We start from the raw sequence: 13,632 nt of genomic DNA on the forward strand, positions 1-13,632 counted from the left end.
TGACTCATCTCCACATGCTATTCTCCTTATATAGGATCTCTGTCAAGTCAAGACTATATTATATAATTTGGCCTTTATAAAATGTCATAATTTGGGAGAAAATGAGGTTTTAAAATGACCGAGTCTATTTAATCACATATTCAACCAAAACCTTGTATATTACATATTAAGGAAAGAACACAATGAATAATAAAATACATATCATTCAACTTTCATCGTCAAGTAATAATATTTTAGAGACACATTACACAATATCATGTATCTTATCATATCATATCATATACCAAATGCAAATGCAGAAGAAGAGGAATTACTTATCTAAGATAGTTAACAGGTGGTTCCAGACTGCCAACAAGTATCCCGAGATCAATATCCTTGTCCTCAAACTTTTTTATGAATGGATGACTCTGTGAACATAAAAAAAAAACATAGTCTCAGAGTTCATTAAAGATACTAGCAACCAAATCTGAGAGATAGAGAGAGAAAGAGAGAGTGGTGAGTAGGAATTACTTACCAAGAGGTCCAAAGATGATGCTCTTGCTGGAGGATCCTTTTGTATGCTGTTATTAATGTAAAGAAGAATCATATAGCCATCAATATTAACTTTCTGTGTTTCAATGCAGAGTATACGAAGATGCAAATAATGAGTTGCCACTTACCAGGCTGATACAAAGGAGCAGAATTCAGGTGAGAATTGATCAGAAGGAGCAGTTGGTGGCGGATTCTCTACGACTGCAGCCAAGAGTTCATAAAAGCTAGGCGGGTTTTGCTGGTCTTCAGATTCTAAGTAAGGGAATCTTCCTATTGCACATTCTAAAACTGACATGCCCAAACTCCAAATGTCACTGCTGTAGTCATATGTGCTTCCACTGATTCTCTCAGGCTGTGAAGTGAAGAAAGTAAAAAGGAGACATGGTTATGTATGTTTCACAATACTGCAACATCAAGAAATTGCAATGTAGATGATTTTGGAATGCTTTCTTACCGACATATAGTTGTAGGTTCCAACAAATGTGTCCCTCTGTCCCATGGAGCTAGCAAGACTTGCACTTACACCAAAATCTGAGATTTTCACTTCCCCTTTATGGTTCACAAGAAGGTTTGATGGTTTAATGTCTCTGTGTATGACATGTCTTTCGTTGTGCAGGTACACAAGGCCTAGCAAAACCTGTTAACAAGGGGAAAATAAGCAAGAGTGATGATAAAACATGAGAATGCTCTGAATCATTTGGTGGAGTATAGGAAGTTCAGTGTACCTGTTTACAGACAACTGCAAGGTAAGGTTCAAGAATAGTCTTCACTTGTCGTATCACATCCGCAAGAGATCCTCGATCCATGTACTCGAGCACAAGTGAAAAGGCTCCATTGTGATAGAAAGAATGGTAGCAGACAACTACATGTGGACATTGTGATGATGCTTGGTTTATTTTGAGCTCCTGGACAATTTGCTTACGGATTTCTTCTTGTATATTCATCTGTATGACCTGTGATTCATAAAATAAACACACTCAAATTCAGGGCCTCATTCACCAGCATTATGTGAAACATTAGTCCTAACCAAGTGATCATATTATCAAAAGAACTAAACTTTCCAACTTCCCATCTTATGAATCCCTGAGAAGAAGCTATCACAAAATTCCAACTTTCATAAACTCTTAAAGATTATAAAAGACTAGTCAAATGAAAAGCAAAAACAGGTACTTTGCTTGAGTTGGCTATCAGAAATGTACCTTCATAGCAAAGAATTTGCCAACCCATTTATGTCGAACTAGTTGAACAACTCCACCACTGCCTTTTCCGATGACTTTCACAGTCTCTAAGTCTTCAGCAGTAATTTCGAAATCAAGCTCCTTGCTATCAGATGGCTATAAATAAAGCACACACACACACACACACAAGAAACCCCCTTCTTAATTACACTTTTTTCTCTGGAACATTGAGATCTCTCATTAAAAAGATCAGGATTGAAATTATTACCCTTGATTGCTTCTCATCTGACACCAACCGAAGCCCCTTTTGATTCAGAAGAAAATCTCCATCGTGAAACGTTCCACTCGCAGTCCTGTTTCATAGAATCGATTCAAACCCAGAAAAGGAAATGATACAAATCGATCAATTTTGTTAACAATCCCTCGAAATGCAACAGATCGAAGTACGAAATGGAGAAATCGAGGAAACTTACAAGAAGGAAGAGATTGGGGTTTCTTGAGCTGGAACGGAGAGGAGCTTAAGCTGCTTCAAGTTCGATTTGATCTTCACCATTTGATTTTCTTGGGATTATCGCTCTCACTCTTTTTAGGGTTTTGTAAATGAGCAATTTCAAGAAAGAGAAATGAGTGTTTGGGGAAGAAGACGACGATTCTTCCAATTGTTAACGGACTAATTATTTTGAACGCGTGAGACCGGGAAAAAAGAAAAAGAAAAAGAAAAAATCATATACAATTAAGAAAAAGCATTGAATCAAATGGGCTGTAAGATTATTACCTCCACTAAAATTTAAATGGGCTAAAATTTCTATATATGTGATGATGAAACGGCCCATTAACTGATCCACAGCTATCTCTAGTATGTTTGACAGCTGGCGGCGATAAGAACAATCTTAATTGTTTTTTTCTTTTTCAATACAAAAAAATAGTTATTATGTAATTAATAGTTTGTTGGATTGGATAAACCGAATTTATTTTTATTTTGTCGGTTTGAAAATTAATATTTCTCCGAATTAATAAGCAAAGATCGAATTTATTATTTAATTCATAGCATATCCAAAAGATCAACAAAAAATTAAATTCCATGGGACCAATTTTAATTTATAATGGGGTAGTTTTGAGAATAAAGCATAAATTACGGGGGACGAAAGTAAAAGTTGGAATACGCTATCAAGAGTCAAGAGCTTAGCGGAATCCAGACAGTTCTATCAAATCTAATTAATTGTACTGCCTGAGGCCCGGTTCGTTCCCGACCAATGTGTTCAACTTCTGACAAGAAGAAAAAAACAATTCCAACCAAAAAAAAAAACTAAACTAATTTCCCACTCTCGCTGTAGAGAGAGAGAGCTTTACGAAGCTTTTATTTTGGCAGAGAGAGAAAAAGCTTCAAACTTTTTTTTCACAAAAGAGAGAAAAAAACTCGAGGAAGAAGAAGGAGCTGCCAGAAGATAAAACTTCCTTCTTTCAAGGAAAGGAAGCAAAGCAAAGTGTGTTAGTTTACCCAGCAATGACGAGAGACTTCAAGCTCATCTTCTCTATTTCTCTTATGCTTCTGCTTCTACTTCTGGGTTTGTCTCTCTCACAGTCTCACTCATCTCTTTCTCTCTTTTAGTATTCATTTCGAGAGCTGTCTAAGACTTCTTTCTAAAGTTAAACCAGCAAAAACATCATTCTATGGTTTCCAATTTCGATTCTTGCTGAGTAGATTTCATTACCTTCTTCTAATCTATTGTAGACCTTTGAGCTTATTGACATCTTCATAGAGCTATAATTGCATAATTTGAAACCCTCATTCCCAAAAGAAACCCTCATTCCAATTTTGAGCTTCTAGACATCTTCATAGAGCTATCAATAGAAAAGAAAAAAACAATTGATTCTGTCTTTTTTTCCCTCAACTTTTTGCAGACTGTTGCTACGGTGGTAAGGTTGGAGTTTGTTACGGACGGAGCGCCGACGATCTTCCGACACCGGCAAAAGTTGTTCAGTTGATTAAACAACACAACATCGATTACGTTAGAATCTATGATTACAATTCCCAAGTCCTCAAAGCATTTGGAAACACAAGCATTGAGCTTATGATTGGAGTACCAAACTCTGATCTCAACGCTTTCTCACAGTCCCAATCAACTGTAAATACTTGGCTGAAGAACAGCGTCTTACCATACTATCCAACGACCAAGATCACTTACATTACCGTTGGAGCTGAATCTACTGATGATCCACACATCAATGCTTCATCTTTCGTTGTCCCCGCTATGCAAAATGTGTTAACCGCTCTGCGAAAAGTCGGTTTGAGTAGACGAATCAAGGTTTCCACGACTCTTTCCCTAGGGATTCTCTCTAGATCTTTCCCTCCTTCTGCTGGAGCATTCAACAGCAGCTACGCGTATTTCTTGAGACCAATGTTAGAGTTTCTTGCAGAGAATAAGTCTCCTTTCATGATTGATCTTTATCCGTACTATGCTTACAGAGACTCTCCAAACAATGTGTCTTTGGATTATGTGTTGTTTGAGTCTTCCTCTGAAGTGATTGACCCGAACACGGGTTTGCTTTACAAGAACATGTTTGATGCTCAAGTTGATGCTCTCTATTATGCTCTCATGGCATTAAACTTCAGGACAATCAAGATTATGGTTACCGAGACTGGATGGCCAACCAAAGGTTCACCGAAGGAAAAAGCTGCTGCCTCTCCTGACAACGCAGAGACGTATAATTCAAACATAATCCGTCATGTGGTTACCAACCAAGGCACACCTGCAAAGCCAGGAGAGGCAATGAACGTTTATATTTTCTCATTGTTCAACGAGAATCGGAAAACGGGTTTAGAGTCAGAGAGAAACTGGGGATTGTTCTACCCTGACCAGACAAGCGTTTATCAGCTGGATTTCACGGGAAAGAGCAACGCGTTTCACTCAAATTCGAGTGGTACAAACTCGAGTGGGAATAGTAATAGTTGGTGCATTGCTTCTTCTAAAGCATCAGAGAGAGATCTGAAAGGTGCTTTGGATTGGGCTTGTGGTCCTGGAAATGTAGATTGCACAGCCATTCAACCGAGCCAGCCTTGTTTCCAACCAGATACTTTGGTTTCTCATGCTTCTTTCGTGTTCAATAGCTACTTCCAGCAGAATAGAGCAACAGATGTCGCTTGTAGCTTTGGAGGAGCTGGTGTTAAGGTCAACAAGGATCCTAGTAAGCAAACAAAATCTCCAGCTTTTACTTCTTCAAAATCACAAATTAACAGTCTTTGATCGTACCTTAATCTGATTCAATTTTGTTACAGGTTATGACAAATGCATATACATAACTGCAGGAGGGTATGTCATAAAGATAGTCGTTTCAGCTTTGCAAACTGAAGAGCCATACATACCATATTCTTTTCTGATTTGTTAAAATCTTTCTGCAGGAACAAAACCAAGGCGACGAATGCAACTGCATTGACCTCCTCTGCTTCAACTTCATGCGGAAACAAACTACTCAGATGGATTTTTAAACTCTGTCTCATGATCTCGTTGTCCTTCAGTTTGCAAACTATGATATCGCAGGAACTGTAACCCGGAATCTGAAAGAAATTTGAGTCAGTGTTTTTGCAGGAATGTAGCAGTAGCAAGAAAAAGCAAATATTTGTTCCTTAGTAGTGAATAGTTTGGTTTAGAAATTGTGAACGTCTAAGATTTTGTCTTTCTTCCTGCAGTGGAATCGTTGTACAGACATTATCTGAAATCAAATCAATTGTATCCATAGTCTTCTGATCAAAATCATCCTCACTGAATTTCACAAAAATATCAATCTGCATAACCATTCATGAACTGAACTCTAAAGCTATGGTACCACCGGAGACAATACCATATTATTATAGAATCATACAATCCCAAGATCCATCACATAGTAGGTAATACACAGTAGGACTATCAAATGATCGATCACCGTCGATATATAAATAGTTTTCTCTTAAGACACAACTACTAGATCACATGAGCAACATGAATTTAACATAAGCTTAAGGTTTCAGAGCCCCGATTCAATAAGGTAGTCACCAAGCTTCTCCACGACCATATTGCATTGTCCAGGAGCCATTGGTTCTTCATAGATACCAAAGACCAAAGCTTGGGTGGTCTTCTTGATGGTAACACCACCAGCTCCCTACAATGGAAGCAAAAGCAACATAAGTTCACAAAATCAAGTAGCAGTGAAACAAAGGTTCATCAAACACAGACAACAATCAAGATTTCTAGTTACCTTCTTTCCTCGAATGACAGCATTTGGCTCTCCTTGGATTACCATGTACTTGTTGCCACCAAGGAACAATCCTGTTGGAGCAAGTGTTCCAGGTTCAGCAAAATCTTTGTTGATGCCTTCGATTTCTTCTGGCTTCAACTAAAACAACAATAAACAATGCAGAAAGATAAGAAAACCCCATTCCGCATATTCGGTTCTCTAAAGACCTCATGAAAGCAACCTACGAACTACATAACCAAAATCCAAAACTAAAAAAACAACATCACTTAAAACAACTAGTATCAGTAAATACTTCACTCTGCAAGTACTACAAAACCCATGAACATGTGAAGCAGGAAACCATACTCAACTAGAAAAAAAAGTTTCACCCTTTCAAAAATCACAACATTAAAAATGCTGAATTTTGATGATTCAGTAGCTAAAGCTAGACAACAAAAATCAAACGTATGAGCAGATGAGCTAATATGATCACATAGTGACACGAGTTCAATCAAATAGATCCGAATTCAAAATTCGATAGCAAAAGATTGCAGCTTTCAACATAGATCAAACGAAAAGCAGTAAAATCCTAACCTGAGGGAAACTGCTGCTCTGAGCCCAGACGCTACCGTCTTGACCGAGAATTGCGGCTGCGGTGAGGCGGTTGCCTTCAACGTCGTACATCAAGTGATCGTCGACGTAAGTCTGCCACGACATCTTCTTCGTCTTCCTTCTTCCTCAGTTCTGCTTCTTCTTCTTCTTTGTGGGTTTATCGGAATGTTCTAGTAGAGATAGCGTCGAAACTACGAGTGTGTGTGTGTGGCAGTGGCATTTATGCAAATACAGTAAAACCTCTATAAATTAATAATGTTGGGACCATGAAAATCTATTAATTTATAGAGGTTTTAATTTATCGATAAATTAATAATTATTAATTTATAGAGAGATTTTCTTAATTTGGAAAGTTTTTTCAAAAAAATAATTAAAAATAAGATTTAATCATGAGAATTAGTATTTTATATAATCAATTACAAAGAAAATAATAATTATTATGTCTTGAAAGAGAATGCTAACTATTTCTGATATAGTAAAATACTAGAAATAAACTCTAACAAAAACTAATGTGTTTATATATGCATATATTTTGAAAAATTTACCTAATTATTAATTTATAATATTGTTGGGACCATATATTTACAAAGGATTTTCAAAAAAAATATTATCTTATTATTTTATCGAAATATGTCTAAAATTACACTGGTCCCAAATTGGGACGGAGAAATTTATTAATTTATAGAGATTATTAATTTATCGAGTATTAATTTATAGAGGTTTTACTGTATATAAAGATTTATACATGATCGACACGTGCCAGTGCATCTCTTTTTCATACTACTATTTTGAAATTTTGACAAATGGAGAAAACACGACTTATTGGAAGGAAAAAAGTGAAATTAATTATGGAGTTTTTCTTTTTTTTTTTTGGTAAAAGAGAGGAGACAAAGTCTCCATACTTAACTAACTAAAAATAAAATGTAACATTACACACGAATACACCGGGGAAACTCAGTCCCGTTAGCATCGTCCAACAAAAAAGAAACAACTTCACTCGGACAAGAATCAAATAAGTGAAGCCCTAGCGGTAACAAGAACGCATAGTTAGCTAACCCATCCGCAAGACGGTTAGCTTCCCTATACACATGAGAAATACGGACTATCCAGTCCCTCGAGAAGAAGCCATGGCACAAACGCACCAGAAAAGAAAGCGGATGAGCATCGCTAATCCCTTTCCGTAAAAAACCCACCACCAACTCCGAATCCACTTCCAACTCCACCCGCCGAAAACCTTTGTCCCAAGCAATGAGAAGACCATAGTAGACTCCCCATAATTCCGCTAGAGGCGCTGAGCAAGACCCAATGTGAAGAGAAAAACCGCCCAACCACAACTCCTCCACATCACGAACCGCTCCACCTGCCGAAGAAAGCGCCAGAGACCCCCGCGACGCCCCATCCGTCGAAATTTTAACCCATCTGTCAGCCGGCTTCTTCCATCCCACCATTCTCTCTACTCTTGCACCTCCACGCAACTCTTTATTCGCAAGAGAATGCGCTTTTACCACATCCGTAGAGAGATCTTTAATAAACCGCACCCTATCCCGACACTTTCCATTCTCGCCGAAAATATTACCGCACCTCCACTTCCACCCCCACCATATTGCCATGCTGAAAACAGTTGGCCAATTTTCCATCCCCACATGCGATCCAGCACTCAAGTTACCAAACAACCACTCCATTAAAGACATAGAAAAAAATTCTTGTCGAGACCGCTGGGGCACCAACCTCTTCCAAACTCCCGCAATCGCGGGGCAGTCTCTTAGCACATGTAAAATCGATTCCAGCCCTCCCTTACACACTTCACACACTTCACTAGTCCCAATATGCCGTCGTACCCGCTCCACATTAGTCATGATTACTTGGTGGGCTACAAGCCAAAGAAACACCCGAACACGCTCCGGTGCCACTACTCGCCTAATGTTCTTAAAAAACCGAGCGAAACATTGTCTAGGCGTAATATCTCGGGTCAACAACGAGTATGCCGAGCTCACAGTAAATTTTCCATCCATAGAACCATGCCAGGACAAACGATCATCCATATGCGAAAACTCTTGAAGAACAACCGCATAAATCCGGTGAATAATGTGTGTGGGAAGGAACTGAGCCAACTGAACCATATTCCAGCCCGACCCCATGACCCAGTAATCCTTAGCACACTTATGCACTTCACTCACAGGTAACTGAACCACAGCCCACTCCAAAAGCGGTTCTGCTAGCAGCCAACGATCCAACCAAAAACGTATGCGTCGTCCATTTTCGGGAACCCAGCCCATTCTCTTAAAAACCACCTCTCGGAAACCCACTACCACACTCCGCCAAGTAGACGAGCAGTTACTTTTAGTTACAACCCATGACTGATCATGCACATCCCCTACTTTGTATTTCTTTCGTAGCACCCGTGCCCATAAACTCTCACTATCGTTAAGTAGTCTCCAAGCTACCTTTCCGAGAAGTGCTTTATTCATATCACCCGCAGCTCGTAAACCAAGCCCTCCCTCCACCTTAGGCTTGCATATCTTTCCCCAAGATAAAAGATGTACCTTTTTTTTCTCCGGAGTACTACCCCATACAAACGACCGAGACGCTTTGTCCATTCGTTCCAAAGCGGAAGCCGGTAAGAGAATAGAGCTCATCGAGTGAACCGGTATAGAAGCTAAAACCGACTTAGTGAGTGTAATTCTCCCTGCCAAACTCAAACTCCGTCCCTTCCAACCCGCCAGTCGAGACGAAACCTTCTCAAGCACCTCACCATAAGTATCTTTATTAATACGTTTATGGAGTATAGGCATTCCCAAATATTTCCCCAAGTCTCGAGTCAAACCAATACCACTCTCCCTAGTTATCAACTGCTCCATGTCACGACTCACATTCTTTGAAAAAAATATTTTCGACTTTTCCAATCTAACCTTTTGCCCCGAGGCCATGCAAAATTTCTCCAAGACCATCCGAATAACCCTAATCTGCGCCACGGAAGCCTCAGCAAACAAAATAAGGTCATCAGCGAAGCATATATGCGATAACATTGGACCTCCTTGCGAGAGCCTTATCGGTTTCCAAGTCCCATTGCCAACCGCTATATCAATTTGATGACAAAGTCGTTCAAGGCAAAGCACAAACAAATACGGAGATAGCGGATCCCCTTGTCGGAGCCCACGGGCAGGATTGAAAGAATCAGTTCGCTCACCATTCCACAACAAGCTCATAGCCGGGTCAGAGACACACCGCATTATCCGACCCGTCCATTCCACCGAAAAACCAGCAGCCCCTAACGTCTCTTCCAAAAAATCCCACCGCACACGGTCATAAGCTTTTTCAAGGTCCAACTTTAATAACATCCACCCCTTACGGCCTTGCTTGCGTCGCATTGAGTGGACTGCTTCCTGTACTACTACAATATTATCAATGCTAAGTCTCCCGGGAATAAAGCTTGCTTGTGCCGGCCCAATAAGCTTGGAAATCACACCCTTCATACGAATAACCATCATCTTTGTAATGACCTTAAACACCACATTACACAAGCTAATCGGCCTAAATTGTGATATCTTCTCCGGCTTCATAACTTTAGGGATTAACACCAGCAAAGCATCATTCGTTGAAGGCGGTAGCATTCCCGTCTCGAAAAATTGAAGAACAAATCGAGAAACTGAATCCCCAACTACCTCCCAACACTTTTGATAGAAAACTGGCTAGAAACCATCCGGCCCCGGGGCTTTAAAACTCCCCATACTCTTGACTGCCCCCATAATCTCTTCCTTGGTAAACGGCTTTTCTAGCTCATGTTTTTCCTCCCGAGTTAATACTTCAAAACCGGCTGTAGGTAAGTCCCCTCTAACCTCACATACGTCCTCCAAAGAGTAAAGACGTCGATAATACTCAAGAGCCAACTTCTCCAACTCACTCGTATCCGTCACCCATCTATCATTGGTGTCCTTCAACATCTCAATACGATTCCGTCTTCTCCGAATAATTGTCGAAGTGTGAAAGAAAGTTGTATTTCGGTCTCCTAGAGCAATAAACTTCTCCCTAGATTTTTGGAACCAAAGCATCTCCTCTTGCTCAAGTAAAACATCCAAATCCTTCAATAGTTTCTCCTCTCGAGCCAACAAATCATTAGTTACCACCCCCTCTAACAGCTCTTGCACCTCTGTGATCTCTTGCATCAACCTCTCTTTACGGACATGGATCCCACCGAAAACCTCTTTATTCCACTTTTTTAACTTGCAACTCAACTCCCTCAAAGCTTCAGGCGTTGATAAGCTTGAATTCCATGAGGTTTGCAACAACTCTTGAAACCCTTCATGACTTAACTAAGCGGCTTCAAACCGGAACGGCCGTCTACGTGGGTTAGTGCGCTGTACCGGACTCAACTGTACATACATCGGTACATGATCAGACGCGAGAAATGGAAGATGCGTCACCACAGCTTCCTGCCATTCCAACCGAGCATGAGGACAACACAAGACACGATCCAACCTCTTCGCGACAAACGTGCTCTCAACCCGACCCCTCCTCCAAGTAAACTGCTTTCCTCTAAAACCCATGTCAATTAAAGAGAGATCATTAATCCACTCTCCAAACGCCAAAGAATCTTGCGAAAGCCTACCATTACCCCCAGTTCTCTCATCGAGTCGTAAAATCGTATTAAAGTCACCACCAATGATCAACGGCCCCGAAATTCCTCCAATCAAATCCCGAAGCTCAGTCCATAGACCACTACGCCGGCTTACCGATGGCGCGGCATAAACAACAACCAGATTTAACACCTCGGTCCCATTTACCAACCTCGCTTGGATAAACTGACTCGTTGCGGCCACAACGTCCACCTGACCCACACTTGCTCGCCATAATAGCCATATGCCTCCACTCTGACCGGCAGCATCAACCCGATAAGATTGATCAAAACCCAGCCTCTGACATATTCTCCCTGCTCGCTCGCCTTCAGCATGGGTCTCAAACAAAGCTAGAACATCCGTGTTAAATTTCTTTAAGAGATATCGAATCGAACGTCGAAAATTGGGTTTATTCGCCCCCCGGCAATTCCATAATAAACAATTCATCATAATATCTTGAAATATACGTAGAACTGCCGGGGTAAACCGTTATTTACCGACATTCACCCCCTGAGGCTCCAAAGCACCCTCGTGAAGAGCAAGGACCATGGACGTACTTGCAGTAGCTGTAATTTCGGTCGAAGACACTTCTACAGCTGATTGCAAAGTCTGCTTCTCCATCGTGTGACCAACACCCGTAACCATTGGCTCTTCTCCATCCCGACCATCGCTCGCAAACTCCACCCGAGGTCGCTTACCCGAAGGCATACTTCCAATATTACCACTTATGGGTCCAAAAACCAACCCTCGTGCAAGTGTACCCCCAGCTCTACCACTTGACTTTCCATGTTTCACTTTAGGAACATGATTTCGTCCTGGCCTAAGCCCACCATGCTTCCGCTCTGAAACTTCTTTACTTCCCGCAGCCTTGCTTATCGTTGATTTTTCCTTCCCGGAGTTCGTGTTCTTTCGTTGATTCAGCGAGTTCAGCGACACATTTTCTTTATTAGATTCACTGGAGCCATCCATTTGCTCGTCCACATGCTCACCTTCCTCTCTAGCCAACCCATTAAACATATTGGACGTTTTGAGAACTTCCTTTTCACCCGGCTTAACTACCTCCATCCTATTCTCCACGGCCCTCTCCTTTAAGCCTCCTGCTTGAAAAACAACATGCGGACCATCTCCACGTCTATGAGTTCGTCGGACCTCTGTAAAACCATCCGCCTCCTTCTCTCCATCCCGGGCACTTTTATTTCCTAAGGCTTGTCTTGGACCCACGCTTTGACTCAATACTCTTGTCGGGCATGAGCTCGCATTATGACCATACACTCCACACGTCGGACAAATGTTGGTCAAACCTTCATAAGAAACATAGTATCTTTCATCATTGATCAACACGGTTCCTTTCAAAGACTCTCTCAAATTCACTTCAACACAAATTCGCGCAAACCGCCCCCTTTCCATCTTAAGTGTGGTTAGATCCACCCGAAGTGGTTTGCCTACTCCTTCCGCGATGCCCATGAGAATTTTTCGATGGTAATAGAACACAGGAAGATTTGATATTCGTACCCACACCGGCGTGGTGACAATATCATCACGCACAGGATCAAAGTCGGGGGACCATGCTTTCACCATGAGAATACTCCCAAAAACTCTCCACGGACCACCTGTTACCGCTGCCATATAATCCTCCTCTAGGTCGAAACGGATCATAAAGAACTGACGCGGCAAGTCTAACACAGCCATGCCTCCTCGAGGCTTCCACATCTCCTTTAGCTTGCGGTTCAAGGCATCGATGGTAATGTGTCGACCCAACACTTTCACAATCATACAGTTCCGGTAAAGCCCGTACATCACCTCCAGCACCTCTTTCCCAATAGTGATGACCGGCTCACCCTTGGCCCCATTCGGGAACTCTACCCGCATCCTAGTCTTCGCAAACTCATCCTCTAGCACCGTCTCCGGCGAAGGAATTCCTCCACCAATACTACTCTGCACTTTCTCCACCCAGACCCGAGACATCACTGGGATTCCCTCCGGTGGCCGACCATCATCCTCCATATGCTCGACATGATCACTTGGTTCCAAAACCCTAACGGCGCTAGGGTTCGACATCGTTCAAGTTTATAATATATTATGGAGTTTTTCTTAACAAGTCTTTTCCCCTTTGAATTATCATTAATTTAGTAGATTTTTTGCTCTAACTTTAAATGTTGATATAAACAAGAAAATGAAAGGTTTTTTTCAATATAATACCATCAATCTTCCTCTATAATTAAAATGTTATCTCACTATGATATTTTTCAAAAACCACAAGTTTGAAAACACATTTTTGCATGATATCTTGAGGAGAAAAATAGTTGTCAATCGTTAAACATGATAGAATACTTTTAGGAAAAAAAAAAAAAGTTGATGGAAAAAAGAAGAACACAAAGATCTTAAGTAGGCCTTACTACGACTTAATGGGCCTTAATATGTCTTCATAATTATATAAAGACCTAAGTAGGCCCTAATATGTTTTTGTGTTCTGTAATGGAGGGTGA

General features: G+C 40.9%; 3 protein-coding genes and 1 pseudogene across 3 annotated transcripts; 1 reads left to right on the forward strand and 3 right to left on the reverse strand.

Moving 5' to 3' along the window:
- Nucleotides 1-107: 107 nt before the first annotated feature.
- LOC17875895 (mitogen-activated protein kinase kinase 6) lies at nucleotides 108-2,369 on the reverse strand. Its single transcript, XM_006280645.2, has 8 exons — nucleotides 2,183-2,369; nucleotides 1,978-2,062; nucleotides 1,731-1,865; nucleotides 1,257-1,484; nucleotides 986-1,168; nucleotides 660-883; nucleotides 515-560; nucleotides 108-407 (listed from the first exon to the last, which is right to left on the reverse strand). The coding sequence occupies exons 1-8, from the start codon at nucleotides 2,260-2,262 to the stop codon at nucleotides 315-317; spliced, it is 1,074 nt and encodes a 357-aa protein (XP_006280707.1). The 5' UTR covers nucleotides 2,263-2,369; the 3' UTR covers nucleotides 108-314.
- A 705-nt stretch (nucleotides 2,370-3,074) lies between these two features.
- LOC17876327 (glucan endo-1,3-beta-glucosidase 13) lies at nucleotides 3,075-5,442 on the forward strand. Its single transcript, XM_006280274.2, has 4 exons — nucleotides 3,075-3,274; nucleotides 3,612-4,895; nucleotides 4,987-5,020; nucleotides 5,110-5,442. Exons 1-4 carry the CDS (start codon nucleotides 3,214-3,216, stop codon nucleotides 5,255-5,257), a joined length of 1,527 nt encoding a protein of 508 aa, XP_006280336.1. The 5' UTR covers nucleotides 3,075-3,213; the 3' UTR covers nucleotides 5,258-5,442.
- Nucleotides 5,443-5,528: 86 nt separating this feature from the next.
- On the reverse strand, nucleotides 5,529-6,737 carry LOC17877348 (profilin-5). Its single transcript, XM_023784062.1, has 3 exons — nucleotides 6,516-6,737; nucleotides 5,943-6,080; nucleotides 5,529-5,846 (listed from the first exon to the last, which is right to left on the reverse strand). Exons 1-3 carry the CDS (start codon nucleotides 6,636-6,638, stop codon nucleotides 5,712-5,714), a joined length of 396 nt encoding a protein of 131 aa, XP_023639830.1. The 5' UTR covers nucleotides 6,639-6,737; the 3' UTR covers nucleotides 5,529-5,711.
- Nucleotides 6,738-7,462: 725 nt separating this feature from the next.
- On the reverse strand, nucleotides 7,463-13,204 carry LOC17876752 (annotated as a pseudogene).
- Nucleotides 13,205-13,632: the final 428 nt, after the last annotated feature.

The sequence above is a fragment of the Capsella rubella genome, unplaced genomic scaffold (assembly GCF_000375325.1).
Source record: "Capsella rubella cultivar Monte Gargano unplaced genomic scaffold, Caprub1_0 scaffold_8, whole genome shotgun sequence".
NCBI lineage: Eukaryota > Viridiplantae > Streptophyta > Magnoliopsida > Brassicales > Brassicaceae > Capsella > Capsella rubella.